At 43.7% G+C, this 17,139-nt stretch overlaps 1 protein-coding gene across 1 annotated transcript; it reads right to left on the bottom strand.

Moving 5' to 3' along the window:
- Positions 1 to 7,819: 7,819 nt before the first annotated feature.
- Positions 7,820 to 16,793, bottom strand: LOC142750323 (zona pellucida sperm-binding protein 4-like). The gene is made up of 12 exons (XM_075859319.1): positions 16,736 to 16,793; positions 14,899 to 15,017; positions 14,013 to 14,109; positions 11,737 to 11,892; positions 10,541 to 10,731; positions 10,318 to 10,415; positions 10,115 to 10,242; positions 9,108 to 9,297; positions 8,873 to 9,023; positions 8,580 to 8,658; positions 8,297 to 8,413; positions 7,820 to 7,957 (listed from the first exon to the last, which is right to left on the bottom strand). Exons 1-12 carry the CDS (start codon positions 16,791 to 16,793, stop codon positions 7,821 to 7,823), a joined length of 1,521 nt encoding a protein of 506 aa, XP_075715434.1. The 3' UTR covers position 7,820.
- Between the last annotated feature and the right edge of the window lie 346 nt (positions 16,794 to 17,139).

Raw genomic sequence — 17,139 nt, 5'->3', positions numbered from 1 at the left:
GTCCGTAAATAGTGTGTGTGAACATACCCTTAAGCTTCTACTCAGAACATATTTTGGTTTGTACAAATGCAGTATAGTCATCATGTTTAAGGTGGCCCCGCAGCCTCGAGGACACCTAGCATCAATGGTCTCCCAAAAGCACCATCCATGTTGATATTAGATTGCTAGCAGATCACGCTGAATATCAGAACTGCCTCAGAGCAAAGTCAGCCGCCATTAGTTGATTGCTGCAGGTCTGGCATCAGGAAGACCCAGAGATCAGCAGCGTTTTTTTCTCTTTTCATAACAGCCACGTAAAAAAAACACACAACCCGTCGGAACAGAACAGTTTTTCCCATTGAAATCAATGGGCAGATGTTTGGAGGCGTCCTGCTTCCGATTTTTCAACCCGAAAATAAGCCATGTGAACATACCCTTGGGGTGGTGCACACTGGGCCCTCAACCCCAAGGGGGCCCTAAAGGTTTTTCAGCCTCATAACTAGTCTAGTACGTGGAGTGTTTAATAAATACAGGACCCTTAACATAAAGGCCCAGTTTGCAGGACCTCTGGAGGGAGTCCAGAGCAAGAAACTACCCCCAGATATCCATAAGGCATATGGGCTAGAGTTATGGTAATTAAATGGACAACTTAAAAGATGGCTGTACGTACTAGTTATGCTTCTAACATGTCCCTCTAGGGGTTTTTAAGACATTACTCACTAAGAATGTATGAATTGATGTCATCGTATTACATTATAGAACTTACCAATCACAGTCAAGGATAAAACTGCATCATCCAGCAAAGGAGGAAGAGAAAACTCCATATCTCCAGATCCACAACGCAGATGGGAAGGATCATCCCAATAGTCCTGCACTGCACATACTAGAGACCCCAACCCATAGGTCCACAGCAATACTACAAGCCCAAACCCTGCTCTGCACAAGCCCATCTTACCAGCAGCCACCTATACCCCAGTCTGCCATAGACCAGAGATTTATACCCTGTGAATGAAGCCAGAGCAGCTCTGTGATAGGACGAGAGATAAAGTGACGTCAGGTGCAGCCACTAGTGACTTCTATTATCAATCACTATGCAGCAGTTTAACCCCTTTAGGGCTTATTCACACTGTGCAGTCAGATGACAATGGAAATTGCAGATACCAAAGTGCATTCGGCCGAAATTTCATGGCAGTCGCAGCAATAAACCACGATGTGAATGGCCCATCAGGACAGATTTGTTGTATATATTTCTGCGACTCTCCTATTCATCTGAATGAGGTTTGCAGAAATCCATGCACTTGCTCTAGAAATATCTCCATTCATGCGGCCGAAATACGTTCCGTCCTTTACGGACCGAACATGCTCGTGTGAATCCAGCCTAAGGGTATGTTCACACGCAGTAGCAAAATACGTCTGAAATTACTGAGCTGTTTTCGCCTGAAAACAGCAACTGATTTTCAGACGTTTTTGTAACTACTCGCGTTTTTCGCGGCGTATTTTACGGACGTTATTGGAGATGTTTTTCAAAGGAGTCAATGAAAAACGGCTCCAAAAACGTCCCAAGAAGTAACATGCACTTCTTTGACGCGGGCGTCTTCTTATGCGCCGTCTTTTGACAGCGACGCGTAAAATTACACCTCGTGGGAACAGAACATCGTAAAACCCATTGAAAGCACTGGGTAGATGTTTGTAGGCGTAATGGAGCCGTTGTTTCAGGCGTAATTCGAGGCGTAAAACGCCCAAATTACGTCTGAAAACAGTGCGTGTGAACATACCCTCAAACTGATTTTCACTCAGGGTGTATTTACATAAGACCATTTTGGACATGCACTAAAAAAACGCATAAAGAGATCTGGTAAAACCATGGATTTGCAATGCGTTTTTTCAACGCGCAGTTTTAACAGGTGAAACACATTTATTTTACATGTCTCACCTGTAAAAACCACACTAGCGAAAACCACATTGCAAAATCACGGCAAATTGTGGTAAACCCGTGTACGGTTTCACAGCAATGTTTGATGCAATTTTTACTGTTCAAGTACCAAGTTTTGTAAGATTATGTTTTCGGGTACATCCAATTTGAGGACAGGGAAAAGGGTGTTTTTGCTAGGGTCACACTTGCGTTGTATATTCCGTTACTCTGATCCGTTTTTATATCAGAATAAGGGTATGTGCACACGACCTCTTTTCAGACGTAATGGTGGCGTTTTACGCCTCGAATTACACCTGAAAAGACGGCTCCAATACGTCGGCAAACATCTGCCCATTACTTGCAATGGGTCTTACGATGTTCTGTGCAGACGAGCTGTCATTTTACGCGTCGCTGTCAAAATACGGCGCGTAAAATGATGGCTCAACAAAAGAAGTGCAGGACACTTCTTGGGACGTTTTTGGAGCCGTTTTTTCATAGACTCTATTGAAAAGAGCTCCAAAAACGGCGGTGAAAAACGCGAGTTGCTCAAAAAACGTCTGAAAATCAGGAGCTGTTTTCCCTTGAAAGCAGCTCCGTATCTTCAGACGTATTTTGTTAATCGTCTTAACATTCCCTAAGGGTACGTTCACACAGCAACGCCAATTACGTCTGAAATTAGGCGAAAACAGCTCCTGAGTTTCAGACGTTTTGACAAGTGCACGCGTTTTTCGCAGCGTGTTTTACGGACGTAATTGGAGCTGGTTTTCATTGGAGTCAATGAAAAATGGTTCCAATTAAGTCCCTAGAAGTGACATGCACTTCTTTGAGGTGGGCGTCTTTTAAAAAAAAAGCCTCTCTGCACAGAACACCGTAAGACCCATTGAATTCAATGGGCAGATGTTTGCAGATGGTTAGGAGCTGTTTTTTCAGGCATAATTCCAGGCGTAAAATGCCTGAATTAAATAGTAAATAGGGCGTGTGAACATACCCTAAGGATAAAAACTGTATCAGAATAGTGGATGCAAATGGATAACAACCCATTTTACTCTGACACCAATAATAAAAATAACCCATCAGACTTCTGGTGGGCGGGACATCCAGGATGGCCACGTTTTAGACGAGCTCCCGCTGGTCGCCGTAGGAATCGACTGGCTGCCTGGACACTGGAGCTGAACCGGGTTGATATCGGGCAGACGCAGTGTAGCCCGGCCTGCTGAGACACGGGAGCAAAACAGCGGCATCGGAAGGCGGCCCGGAGAGCGGGCACAGAGACGCTGCGCGCGGTGGTGAGGCTGGACCCCGCCATCTTGGAAGGCGGAACACCTGGCGCTTCCCCCGCAGGCGGAGGATCGAAGACGTGTGTGCAGGAGGCCATTGGGATCCGAGTGGCTGTTACCTGGTCCACAGCTGGGATTAACCGGGAGGACTCTGCCAGCAGCAGCCGTACCTGGGAGGACCGGAGGACACTCAGAGGGGAGTGGGGAGTCGGCAGGCTGGCTGATCCTGAACAGCAAAAATAAGTCAAAAGGGGTGGGGAGGCGCATATCTCCCTGTCTCCCTGATAGGGGACTCTGCCGGACATTCATTTCATCCTTGTTGGTGGCCCCACAACCCCCTATATAGCTGCAATCCTGTACTCCATATCCCTGCATCCATTCCCCACTCGGAGGTGAGGAGGGAGGGAGCCCCCGAGGGAGGGAGGCCCCCTCCTTCAGAAATGGCGGGATTTGACCAATTGTGTGGGAATATATACTCTGCAATACTGCATGGACGTCTAATTTACATCTCACTGCCTGCCTATCCACTGCCTTATTTACTGTCTAGTAATCTCAGGGTGAGATCTGTGACGGGAGGTGGGAGTAATCTTGTCAACTCCCTCCTGGGACTTATGTTTTGTCTTCTTGGCGGCCCTCTCCTGCTCTTGATGACCGCCATATCGCTATATGTTCTCTTCCCTCATCCCCAAGGTGAAGATCAGGAAAATTGGAATACACTGGATGTGAGAAGAGCAGTTCTCACCTATATTCAAAGGACAAAGGTTTTTAGGAAATCAGAAAATCTGTTCCTTCAACATGCCGGTCCTAATAAGAGACAAAAAGCAAGCCAAGCCACCCTAGCAAGGTGGATTAGATCAACTATTGAAAAATGCTATCATCTCAGTGACCTTCAATCTCCCCTGCAGATCAGGGCACATTCCGGCCGCTCTACAGCTACCTCATGGGCAGAAGTCGGGCATATCTCCCTGGATCAAATCTGCAGAGTGGCTACATGGGCATCCGCATCAACCTTTGTCAAGCACTACAGGCTCGACTCACTGGCATCAGCGGGTTCTCTATTTGGCAAAAGAGTGCTTGAAATGGCGTCTGCTGTCCCGCCCATATAACTATTGCTTGGCAAGTCCCATATGTGTTGTGCTGCCAAGGACGATCAGGAAAACTAAAATTTTCTCACCTAGATTTTTATTTCCTGGAGTCCGTAGGCAGCACAAGCTTCCCCCCTGGCAGGACTTATGACTATTGCTTCGTAAAAATACGCTGGGGCCCGGTTTCCGGTACATACTTATAGGGGGAAGTCCTTAATTGTTTAATTGTTTAATTGCTTAATGCTTATTGCTAATTAACCGGTCTCTGCTTGATTGTGTACCTAGGGGACTAAAACCCATATGTTTTGTGCTGCCTACGGACTCGTTATCTCAATCACAAGGATTCTCAATCACAAGAGAGTCAAATGAGGTACGATTAACAATGTCATAATGTTGGGTGAAGAACAAACCACCTTGGGAAATAATACGTGCCTTTCTCCTAAGTTTACGGTTTGCTGTAGATATTCGTAGATTGGTAATGTCCCACTACAAGATGAGGTATTCACACTGCCACCACCTCTTCCTGTATCCACTACTTGACCTCTGCTGCTGGAGAGGAGAATAGCTAAAGGTAATGACTGAACTTACTAACCACAATGCAATGTGTTGCCCACTCACCGTATTAACCTACAGAGGCTAGATATCATGGTCAGACTGACCCACTAGGTGATGCCCTGGCTCTGACATAATAACGGGCGTCAATGATCCAGCAAAAGACAGCCCACTTTGGAGGCAACCACTTGCCCCAATGGCATTTCTTATGGGTTGATTCATAAATAACCTATTAGACCTTATTTATACGTGCTGTATGTGCAATGTTAAAAAAAAAATGACAATACGATTAGAAGTGAATGTGTACATGATCTGTTTAGATGGAGGATAGGCCCCATTGGACTCCAGTCCAACACTGTTACATATGATGGCTTGCCAAATCGTGTTATATACATGGCAAACCTAATTGACCTCTATAAGATTCCAAATCATTGCTACAATCATTAAAATTCAGTTTTTTTTCTTATCCGTTTATGCAAGGTATCAAAAAAAGCAAACTTCAAGATGTTGTGTTGACTAAGGCTGGGTTCACACAGTTTTTTGCAGGAGGAAAATCTGCCTCAAAATTCCATTTGGCATTTTGAGGCAGATTTTCCTCTGCCTGCACGCCGATTTTCGCTGCGTTTTTCATCCGCGGCCATTGAGCGCTGTTGACACTTATACGCCGCCAAATACGCTTTCTCTGCCTCCCATTAATGTCAACGGGAGGTCAGAGGCGTAAACGCCCGAAGATAAGGCAGGTCCCTTTTTTCCGCGAGACGGTTTATCCGCTCGCGGGGAAAAACGCCTCCACCTCCCATTGAAATCAATGGGAGGCATTTTCGGACGTTTGGCGCATTTTGTGGCACGGTTTCTGCATCATAAAACTTGTCAAAAAACTGTGTGAACTCCCCCTAACACTTAACACTCTCAAAGATAAGAAACCAGTCTCAAGAAAAAAAATTGTACCAGTCTCCCTGCATTGACTAATGTGGCTTATTTATCTTGGTCACCTGGTAGATCACAAGTATACATTATATTACATGAACAACGAGTATCCTGTGATTTAAAATTCTACGAGAGCCAGTCTACTTGGAGGTCCGAATACTCAGAAGAAATGATCCAAACCGGATTCTATAGTTGGATGACTGCAGGTCCACTCCCTCTCCCGATTCCTCCAGACAAGTCTGGTGGCCTATCCTTGTAGATGGGTAAGATTAGCCAATAGCACTTTACTTTGTATACAAAGAATAACTATTCCTAAAGCATGTAGTGCTTATCAATTTTAAATGTCCCTTTCCTAGAGGCAAGTCCCAGTTGGAACTCCCTCTCAGTCAGTGCTGTACCAAACACATTACCAGCACATTTGTGGATCCAAATTACCAAAAATCTCTTGGACTGTTAATACGGCTTTAACATTTATTGCATAAGTTTGACTAGAGGTAGTATGTTGGCAAACACCATGAAATTGAAATATCAGTGTGGACGAGTGATGAACTACCCAAAAGACCACAAGTTGCCAAAAGCAACATAGGAAAGAGGGCCATGGTCTCACATTGCAGCTTACTGGGTTCACCATTAATGCCCATAACAATATGTACTAGCCCTAAACTATTAGCATAGGTTGTAGCATGTGGGTGATTCTACTTGTGCGTAATACCATGGCTTGATCTGTACAGTCTTCATTCCATTATCAGCAAGCTCTCACTGCAATATTTCAGGTGTACTTCCACTGCAGTCTGTGTCCCATCTGCTACAGAATCCTGCAGAACCTCAGCTCAAAATTTACGGCTGTCAGAAGCCTCGCAAAATGCGAGGAGGAGCATTTACGTCTGAAACGAGGCAGCTGTTTTCTCCTGAAAACAGTCTGTCTTTTCAGACGTAAAAGCCAGCTAGCGTGTGCACATACCCTTAGGGAACACATCGCAGAGCCAAAGCACAAGTGAAAAAAGAAATTTGTTTTCTATGTTGTGGCTTATTCTTGCTCATCCAGATCATAAAAATTTAGTTTTTTAGTCTACCCCTTGGGGTATGTTCACACAGCCTATTTTCAGCTGTTTCAGGCCATAAACACCCTGGAAAAAAAAACACGCATTTTCATGCGCTTTTTGTAAAAACCGTGTGTAAAACACCCTGTAAAAAGTGCACGGCACAAGCGGATTTGGGAGCAATTTCTTAATAGAAAAAAACGCTCCAAAAAGTTCAATTTGGTAGATACTGTAAAACTACAGAGATTGCCCCACTCCATAGTACCCCTGCTCTGCAGAGAGACCATGTACAACCACCACAAGAGCCAAATGAGGAACCACAAATACGCCGTACCAACATATAAAATGGATAAGTGCAGTGAAATAACTGCATTTCCACCGTTCAGTCGCCAGCGTCAGGTAGCAGCAGGAAGCACGACACTGACCACTAAGCTGATCCGTATTCAACATGAGCACCAGGAACTGTATTGTGCACACCGTCCAGCAAGAAATTACATAGAGCAGTCTCTTGAAAGGGACAGCTGCAGCCAATAAAATCCTCAAATAATGGGGTCAAACAGCAACATTCAGGGAGAGGTCCTGTCCTCTTATACATGTTCTGATTTGAGCACTAAAGTAATCCGATTGAGACCATTGAAGAGATGGAGAGAAGATTGTCCAACTTGCTAGAGAGTTAGGAAAACAGGGTTTGGCTGAGAATGCCTCACTTTCTACCCTTAGAGGACAGCTGTGGAGTCACTGATTGGCGACTACGCCATAAATTAAGGGGTAGCCAGTCTGTCTAACATACAAAGTTGCCCCAACTAACCTAAGAAAGTCAATGCCCAAAATAGCAGTGTCCTGCGGTTATTTCGCTCAGAAGTGTCTGTTACTACCATAGTATTACAAGGTAGACATACTGCTTTGTATCAGTACTAAGGACCCAGTGTTTAGAAGAAACTATTAAAGTGATGTATGGAATAGACTCATTTTCACAAGCTCAAATTTTAATCAGTAGTTTAGAAATACATACAAAACAAAGACAAGTTGTTTTTAAAAGGCCCTTTATTCAAGCAGTCACAGTAGACACTGTACATTTCTTTTGTCTTCTATACAAGTAGATACCCAGAAGGGACACCATCAAGAATAACCCAACGGCTGCTGTGCCTTGTAGCACAGCCAGGGCCAGCCCCGACCCAAGAGCACCTGTTTGAAGAAATGTATGTTAGATCTCTTTTGGAAAAGACAAACAAAGCAACATGTGTCAAGTCATAATTAATAAACCGCAGCACAAAGATCAGTTCCTATAGGGAGTTCAATGGGACATTTGGACTTGGAGATGCCATACAACTGTTGGCTTTAGGGTCCTAGTTGGTGGTCCACATGGTAAAGTGGCACAACACTATACACAATCTTTATATGTTAGGAGTAGTGGTTCTTTAACTGAAGGCAACGTTTAAATCTATGCTAGATTTATTCATAGAGTCTATTTTAGGTCTAAGCGATTGTACCATTTATTCAAACTTGGTGTGATTATCCCCTTACCTTCCTCCTCATGGAGAACCTTGTCTGTGTCAGCCTCCTCAGCATGAAATATAACAGGACCCCGAGATGTGACTGTTGTAAGAGCATCTTCTGACCCCCAGGATCCAGCCACTCTTTCTGTAAGACAAAACAAACGATTATCCCAAGTTGGTGAAGAGATGTTTAGAGTAAGTGGTCCACTAGGGATAGTAAGCCCAAAAAAAATAAAATTCCCCTTTTCCAATGCCACTCATCTTACTAGGTAGGCAGTAATAGGAGAGTGGATATAAGACTGATCACCTACTTTGTCTTTGGGGACAATTCACTGAACACGACTCCATGGCAGACGGGACACATACTGAAGCGCTGCAGTGGAAGAAAACCTGTAGGACCACAACACAAGTTACTGTATGCCAGGCAAGTAACATTGTACTAGCACAGACTTTGTAGAATGAATAACTTTTCTAGGTGCATAATCTTTACCAAAAAAAAAAACACATGCATCAAAGGGGATGTCATTTCAGCCAGTCTTAATATGGTGACAAATTGTGGCACTTCCTATGGGGCATAGAGGTGCAACCTTCATTTACAACTTACCGGTCCATTAAGAGAAGTTTGGGTGTTGAAATCCACAAAGGTAAATGTGCGGACAATGAAGCGCTTGTAGTGTGTTGGGAAAGGCTTGTTCTGTGAGGAAGGACCAACAGGAACCAGCTGGGTGAGATAGTTGTCTCCATCAAAAGGGCAGCTGAAAAGTGAACACAATATGAAGTTGTACCATGACAGCCCTGAACAAAGAGCAATTCTTGTAGTCCCTTAATTCAACCCTCACCTGTTGAACAAGACAGGCCATTGGGGAAGCCCAGTAGGGACAGGAGAACTGGTGGCCCAACAGTTGCTCAAGACCAGAACTAGGCTTGGATCAGTCCTCTGCAGAATCCGAACTTCCACATGCACAGGATCTCTTAATACTCGCTCAATAGGATAATCTTGGTCTCTATAGTATGAGCCATACTGTCCATCTGAAAAATATGGTCACCTGTTAGCTTGACATTATATCAGCTTTCCATTACAATCTAGTCTAATTTCTCAGGCACTGGGAGGGTTAGGCCAAGTACTTTCTAAATGATGGGAGCATATAAGGGGTGGGGTAATCTTTTTTTGTATAAAACTTAGTCGCTCTGATACAGCAATTTTTTTTCTTAGAGGTCAGTGTGGTGGAAGCGAGATCATTGCCTGGTAAGCAAGTCATCATTGAATACCAAACTATGAAGAGGTTTGATGCCATTCAGGCTGACCAGTGCACCTGGCAAGGCTATAATTAATATACATGTTTGGTTTCCTGTCCTTCAATAAAATTGGCTGACCCCTGCCCACTTAATAGATGGGATCCTTTTTATTATGCAAGTTACATAAGTTGCTTAAAATAAGCGAAGAGACTGGATGAAATCATTCATGGTACCCTTCAATCTTACTGACCAAGTATGAGTTAGAGGAGATCTTATGTAATGCACTGTACTAATGTGTAACGATTGGAAGCAAAAATAGGTCGCCTTGCGCAGCTACAGCTCGAGTCAAAAACCTCAAAGGGGTTGTCCCATCATATAGGGGTGGTGATCAGCTAAAAGCTGGGCCTGCTTAGATATGAAAAAGGGAATGTCTGCATGAGCCCATCTAAGGGCAGATGTCTTCTAGATTACTCCAGGCTCTAAAGCTATTTATTCCGCCTGCACCTCCCAACTAATACTGAAAATAGAGCACGTACCAACTTAATCAAAGCTGTGCAAGGACGGCTCAGGAGACACTAACCAGCTACCTATCAGGGGAGAAGTTAAATACCTTCAGCTATCCTCATCTCCAGGAGCAGCGGTCCAGAGGTAGATACAGGAAGAGGTGGTGGAAGGGTGAGGACTTCCACTTGCAGAGGGACAATACCAGTGTGGGAATAGCTGCAGCGCACGGTCAGCCTGTATTAAGAGGGGCATCTTAGTAAACCAACTGTGGTACTTGTAGTTACCACCATCCTGAAATGCCCGGCTTACCTCATTGTGCTGTCCCTAGTGATCGATCCCATCTGCCAGGTCCTTACATTCTTAGTGGCCATAAAAGTGTTCTCATATACTACGGACATGTCAGCCCCCTGTTAAACCAAACCACAGGTATCAGACATTCTAGATTTATTCTGCAAGGCCAAGTTATTTTGTGAAGCCCTGAATTAACGTGAGCATGCCTTTGATAGGCATGGGTCCAGTGTGTTTTGCTCACCTGGTTAACACCTCCGCAGGACAGTGGGAACTGGTACCCAATAAATGACACTGTTGCTGCTACTCTCAGATTTGGGCATGAGTTGGAATCCACATTGACCACGCTTACAGAGTCCAGAATTAAGGACGGTGTGGTCAGGTATTTTGAAATGGCAACCACTATGTTGTTCTCAGGTGTGCAACGGGCAGTCACTATACACAGGAAAGTCAAATTGTTAATAAATCTACAATAAGCATCAGAGTGGTCTGAGAATCTGTCAAGCTGATAATCATTTTTTCATCACCAAAAACTAAAGTACATATGATTTGAAGACAACAGTAGTCACCTGGCAAAACCCCATGGCTTGCACCAAGCCAACCAATATGGTACATTGTCAAGAAACATGAGTTAGGATAAAGTTAAAAAATGGCTGAAAAAGACAGATGTTTCCAGAGAAAACTGCCTCTGCTTTTCAGCAGTTTTTGAAGTGGAAAGCGTTTCAGCTATTTTTATTGACAATGAAAACCAGCTAAAGTAGTGACATGCGACTTCTTTTTGTCGACTTTTTTTTTAAAATGGCAGCATAAAAAAAAAAAAAAAAAAAAAAGCCACCCCGTTTGAACAAAACCCTGTTTTCCCCCATTGAATTCAATGGGCAGATGTTTGTAGGCATTTAGCTAGTTTATTTTGGGTGTATTCCGAAGCATTTACACCCCGAAAAAAGCCTGTAAACAGTATGAACACACTCTTAGGCTGAATGCACACATATTACGTGCGGATTTGCTGCACATATTTTCATGTGGCAAATCCACAGCATCATACAATACCAGCAAAGCAAATGAGCTTAAGAAACCTCATCTACACAGTGCAAATTTTTTTGTGCGTAAATGGACCCTCAGTGTGTATTTTAAAATTCGCAGCTTGTCAATTTATCCTGCGTTTCAGTTTGCGAATTGTATCTGACCACTTTAAGAAAAATGCAGGATAAAACTGCACCTATTTCCACCTCAAGATGTAAATACTGCACCTAAAAACCATGCAGTTTTAGTGTGCATGTAGCATTATAGTTATGTATATGAACCTGCTTGAAACTCAAGGCCAATTAAATAGTGATATCGAAACCATTACATCACTATATAAAGAGCTGCTCTGCTATAAAATTAGAGTAATTGATCTGGTCATCTAAAGTCTCATAGTGGAAAAGGTCAAAGACTTACGTTTCTGCCCATAGTAGCAGCGCACCCTAAACTCAGCTGGAGAAAAGCAACATCCAAGGCCTTCACAAAGTTCTCTAGATACAGAGTCATTAGCACACGGCAGACGGTCTACTTGTTGAACTGAAGCACATTCACTTGGACTAGGAGCATCCATAGCTATAGGGAAGAAATAAATCAGTAAAGAATTTCAACACTGTATTTTATACTCCAACAGATCCATGATATATAACCACAAAAGCCACCAGGGCAGAGACTGAAGAGGTTAACCGAGTCATTTAGTTTCTATAGACCTTGGAGAATGACCACTTCTTGCAGTATGGGGCAGGGAGCAGCAGTTCTTGCTATAGGTAGGAGCCCACCATCATACATGTATAGCTGATCCTAAGGCATCATCTCTATGGTGGGAAAACTTGTTTAAGTCAGAGCAAGTGTCAAGGATATTCTCGGTCACTTAGGGTATGTTCACACACACACACACACGTCAAAAACGTCTCAATACAGAGCCGTTTAAGGGAAAACAGCTCCTGATTGTCAGAAGTTTTTGAAGCCACTTGCGATTCACGTTTTTGGATGCGTTTTCAATAGTCTATGAAAAACTCCTAAAACATCCCAAGAAATGACCTGCAGTTCTTTTTCACGGCTGTTTTTCAAAATGGCCGCTTAAAAAAAATAGCCCGTCGAACAGAATGCCGTTTTTCCCATTGAAATCAATGGGCAGATGTTTAGAGGCATTCTGCTTCCGATTTTTCGGGCGTTTACAGCCCGAAAGGCGGACGAAAATAGGCCGCGTGAACATAGCCTTAGACATTACAAGGCGGATGAGGGTGTAACATTTGTCCATTTTTTACTTAGGTTATGAAGGCACAATCAGATCTCTTGAGTTTAGCCATGTGCTAGTTTATTGGGCCAATGGTGGTAGAGATCAGGGCAGGCCTATAGGAGTGTGCGACCTGTGTCATTGCACAGGGTGCATCACTCCAGCAGGTAGAAGGGGGTGCTGCACTGACTCCCTTCCCCTGCTTGTGTTACAGAAGCACCTGGCAACTCTGCAGCTGCCTTTCCACCCGGGTGCTTCTCAGCAACATTGCTACTGGCAACACTGGGCATGAGGGCACCTGTGTTGCCCGCCAGGAAACCCCTCCCCTCATGGCAGACTATGCCTCATGCAATAGTATCTGTGTCCTAAGGATGCAGATATGGTTGTACACTATAGCATCCATCTAGAGTATCTCCATGCTCTGCTATCTACTAGGCCAGTGGTTCCCAGCCAGGGTGCCGCAGCACTCCTCTGAACCACGGTCATGCTTTCTCTACTCCTAGCACGAAGTGCACGTAAGGAGGAGATTTTTTTGCAGCCTCCGTAGATAGCACCACCCCCGCCTGTATGTAGCACCACTGTAGCTCCCCTCTGTGGCCGGGGTATCCTCTCCTGGATGAAGCGCTTGATGTCTGTCCATATATGGACAATGACATCAGGGGCAACTGCTGAAGCGGAATCCCCGTTCACAGCATTGCTATCGCAGTGATTCAGCTCCAGGAGAAACCCCTGGTCACAACGCTGGCAGCGCTGTGGACGGGGATTCCACTTCAGAAGTTGCCACTGATCATATGTGGATAGAGACATCAAATGCTCAGTCCAGGAGCAGAATCCACTCCTTTAGGGAGCTACAGTGGTACTACCTACAAGGAGGAGGGGATTATGGCACTATCTACAAGGGGGGCTGTGTGTGGAGGCCACTAAGTGGACGTTACATTTTGTAGGGGCACAATTACAGGACAAAATACTGTCTCCTTGAAGGGGTTATAATAGATTATACTGTGGGGTCACTATATAAAAGCATTATACTTTATGGGGTGGGCACCGAAAGATAAATTTTGCACAGGGCGCCATCTATCCCAAGGCCGGCCCAGGTAGAAATGAGCAAATCTTTTTGCCCAAGTCGAGCTACAGCAACTCCAATGCATTGGTGAATTGATTTACCAGGTTTGAGATTTGATTTTATGGGGAAAGGCAAATTATATTCTATGGACTCAAATTAGTGAAGTCGTAAAACAATTCAATTGCTAACCGATTGTCAAGCACTGAGCCATCTGAGACAATTGATTGTCATAAGTATTAATGAGAAGTGCAACCGGTATGGTAATTTGGTATCATTTAGTCCAGGATGTTTTGGGCATTTGACTACAGATATTAGATTGAACTGGTTTAAAATTTAAAGGAGTACGTTAATAAAAATAAAAGGTTGTCCAATTTATTGTTCAGCACAGACATTTACCTGGAAGAATTGGGCACTTCAGATCCTTCTTGCGATACTGGGATTTCCCATCACGAAGAACTTCTTCCAAACTGATAGTCACCACATAATTTCCATCCTGCAATTATAAAAGTTTTTGTGATGTGACAGGAGGAGCTATGAGACGCCAGATATCATAACAGGGAAGACACTTGGCATTGGTGGAATATGGCATCACAATTGTTCGTACGATCAGATCTTTTATGCCAAATAGTACTCAAAACTAGCCTGGCAACAATTTATGAGGAGATCTTTGGCCCACGTCTATTTAGTTTCCATGTGATTTTGGCAGAAAAGGCACAGGTTAAAAGTTACTTAAAATTGCAACATCTGTCTTCACACTCAATACTTGGTTAAGGGACCATATCGTACAGTGCCCTAAAAACATGGGACTGGTGAAGTACTGCAGGGGAGTCCCATGCTGCCCTAGAGCAGGTGCCTGGTGACAGCCTCTCCTGCTTGAACAGGCAGCATTGGAGGAACCCTTTGATTGGGTTTCCAAGTGCCATTTGGGGACCTAGAATATACTCCAGGGCTGTCTGTACACTTAGTGTACTCTATCAGCTGGTGTGATTGCAATACAGATCTTAATGTATTAGCATACTTTTTAAATAAACTCAGTCTAAACTAGATTTAAAAAAAAAAAAAAAAAAAAAAAAGCCTACATTTAAAATATTAAAAATGCCTGCCCCCGTAAGTCAGAGAAGCAAAAAAGAAGAATATTTAGTTTTGTGTCTTAACTTTAACATTGAATTCTTGCCAACTACCGTTCCGATTAGTGGTGTATTTTGCACCATCTTTGGAATCAGGAGTCCACAGCCTATACTGCCGGGACAAGGGAAGGGTTGTAGTTTCTTTCACTACTTACCTCCTCACGCACATAACATCCATTAAAAGAAGTACCGACCACCGAGCTGTCAGATCTCTGTCCTATCCAGGTTCCACAATTGGAGTCATTGTGAAAAGAATGGGGTTTTCCATTCTTATCTGGAATTTACAGTCAAATGCAGAGCATGAAATTTACAGATACACAAGGGAGGTACTTTGTATCCAGCAGAGAAGTAAAGATGAACAAAGGACTAACTTTATCAACAAGGCCGCACATGCTGCATGAGAAGAGCCTAGACTACCGCTTACATGGTGCACTTGTATTAACTAACAGCAAAAGACATCCACAGCCAACATGTTCTGATTGCATGTATAAGCACATCAATAGAGCCACCTAGTGGACAGTGCAGAACGAAGTAGCTTAGCAATCTTATACAATTACCAGGGCACAGTTAAGCTTCTACTCAGAACATATTTTGGTTAGTACAAATTCAGTCTAGTCATCATGTTTAAGGTGGCCCCCCAGCCTCGAGGACACCTAGCATCAATGGTCTCCCAAAAGCACCATCCATGTTGATATTAGATTGCTAACAGATCACGCTGAATGTCAGAACTGCCTCAGAGCAAAGTCAGCCACCATTAGTTTATTGCTGCAGGTCTGGCATCAGGAAGAGCCAGAGATCAGCAGCCATAGGTTTGCCCTTACTGCTGGGTTCACACGACCTCTTTTCAGACGTAATGGAGGCGGTTTACGCCTCAAATTACGCCTGAAAAGACGGCTCCAATACATCGGCAAACATCTGCCCATTGCTTGCAATGGGTTTACGATGACGACCTGTCATTTTACGCGTCACTGTCAAAAGACGGCGCATAAAAATAGATGGCTCGTCAAAAGTGCAGGACACTTCTTGGGACGTAATTGGAGCAGTTTTTCATTGACTCCATTGAAAAACAGCTCCAATTATGTCTGTAATTGACGCTGCAAAAAACGCGAGTACGAGCAATTACGTCTGAAATTCAGGAGCAGTTTTCTTCTGAAAACAGCTCCGTATTTTCAGACGTAATTGCCGTTTGCATGTGAACATACCCCAACAGGGGAAGTTTAGTATATCATGCCAAACATTCAAATTGGGAAATGGACAGTCCAGAACCATTTGCAGCAGCTTTCTGCTCTAGTAGAGGCAATCAGGAGAACTATTGGGGTATGTTCACATACTTACTAAAAGAAACATCTGAAAATATGGAGCGGTTTTGAAGGGAAACAGCTCCTGATTTGACATTTAAGCAAACTCGCATTTTTTTGCAGCGTTTTTCTATAGAGTCAATGTAAAATGGTTCAAGAAGTGAAATGCACTTTTTTCCAGGTTTTTTTTTTTTCGCTTCTACACAGCCATTTTTTATAACGGCAACGTAAAAAAAAAAAAAAAAAAAAAAAAACGACCCGTAGGAACAGAACACTGTTTTTCCCATTGAAATCAATGGGCAGATGTTTGGAGGCGTCCTGCTTCCGATTTTTCAACCCGAAAATAAGCCATGTGAACATACCCTTGGGGTGGTGCACACTGGGCCCTCAATCCCAAGGGGGCCCTAAAGGTTTTTCAGCCTCATAACTAGTCTAGTACGTGGAGTGTTTAATAAATACAGGACCCTTAACATAAAGGCCCAGTTTGCAGGACCTCTGGAGGGAGTCCAGAGCAAGAAACTACCCCCAGATATCCATAAGGCATATGGGCTAGAGTTATGGTAATTAAATGGACAACTTAAAAGATGGCTGTACGTACTAGTTATGTATCTAACATGTCCTTCTAGGGGTTTTTAAGACATCACTCACTAAGAATGTATGAATTGATGTCATCGTATTACATTATAGAACTTACCAATCACAGTCAAGGATAAAACTGCATCATCCAGCAAAGGAGGAAGAGAAAACTCCATATCTCCAGATCCACAACGCAGATGGGAAGGATCATCCCAATAGTCCTGCACTGCACATACTAGAGACCCCAACCCATAGGTCCACAGCAATACTACAAGCCCAAACCCTGCTCTGCACAAGCCCATCTTACCAGCAGCCACCTATACCCCAATCTCCCATAGACCAGAGATTTATACCTTGTGAATGAAACCAGAGCAGCTCTGTGATAGGACGAGAGATAAAGTGAGGTCAGGTGCAGCCACTAGTGACTTCTATTCTCAATCACTATGCAGCAGTTTAACCCCTTTAGGGCTTATTCACACCGTGCAGTCAGCTGAAAATGGAAATTGCAGATGGCAAAGTGCA

The sequence above is a fragment of the Rhinoderma darwinii genome, chromosome 3 (assembly GCF_050947455.1).
Source record: "Rhinoderma darwinii isolate aRhiDar2 chromosome 3, aRhiDar2.hap1, whole genome shotgun sequence".
Lineage (NCBI taxonomy): Eukaryota > Metazoa > Chordata > Amphibia > Anura > Rhinodermatidae > Rhinoderma > Rhinoderma darwinii.
Note: the sequence above shows the minus strand (reverse complement) of the source record. Positions and strands in the feature narration are given on the sequence as shown.

What these genes read in the sequence shown, in the direction of transcription:
- LOC142750323 (XM_075859319.1), bottom strand. Translation starts at nt 16,793, where the DNA reads ATGGAGTTTTCTCTTCCTCCTTTGCTGGATGATGCAGTTTTATCCTTG. An exon ending in CCTGCGGAGGTGTTAACCAG is followed by an intron (nt 10,416 to 10,540) that starts GTGAGCAAAACA and finishes TTGGTTTAACAG; the next exon opens with GGGGCTGACATGTCCGTAGT. An exon ending in GAATTGTCCCCAAAGACAAA is followed by an intron (nt 8,414 to 8,579) that starts GTAGGTGATCAG and finishes TTTGTCTTACAG; the next exon opens with AAAGAGTGGCTGGATCCTGG.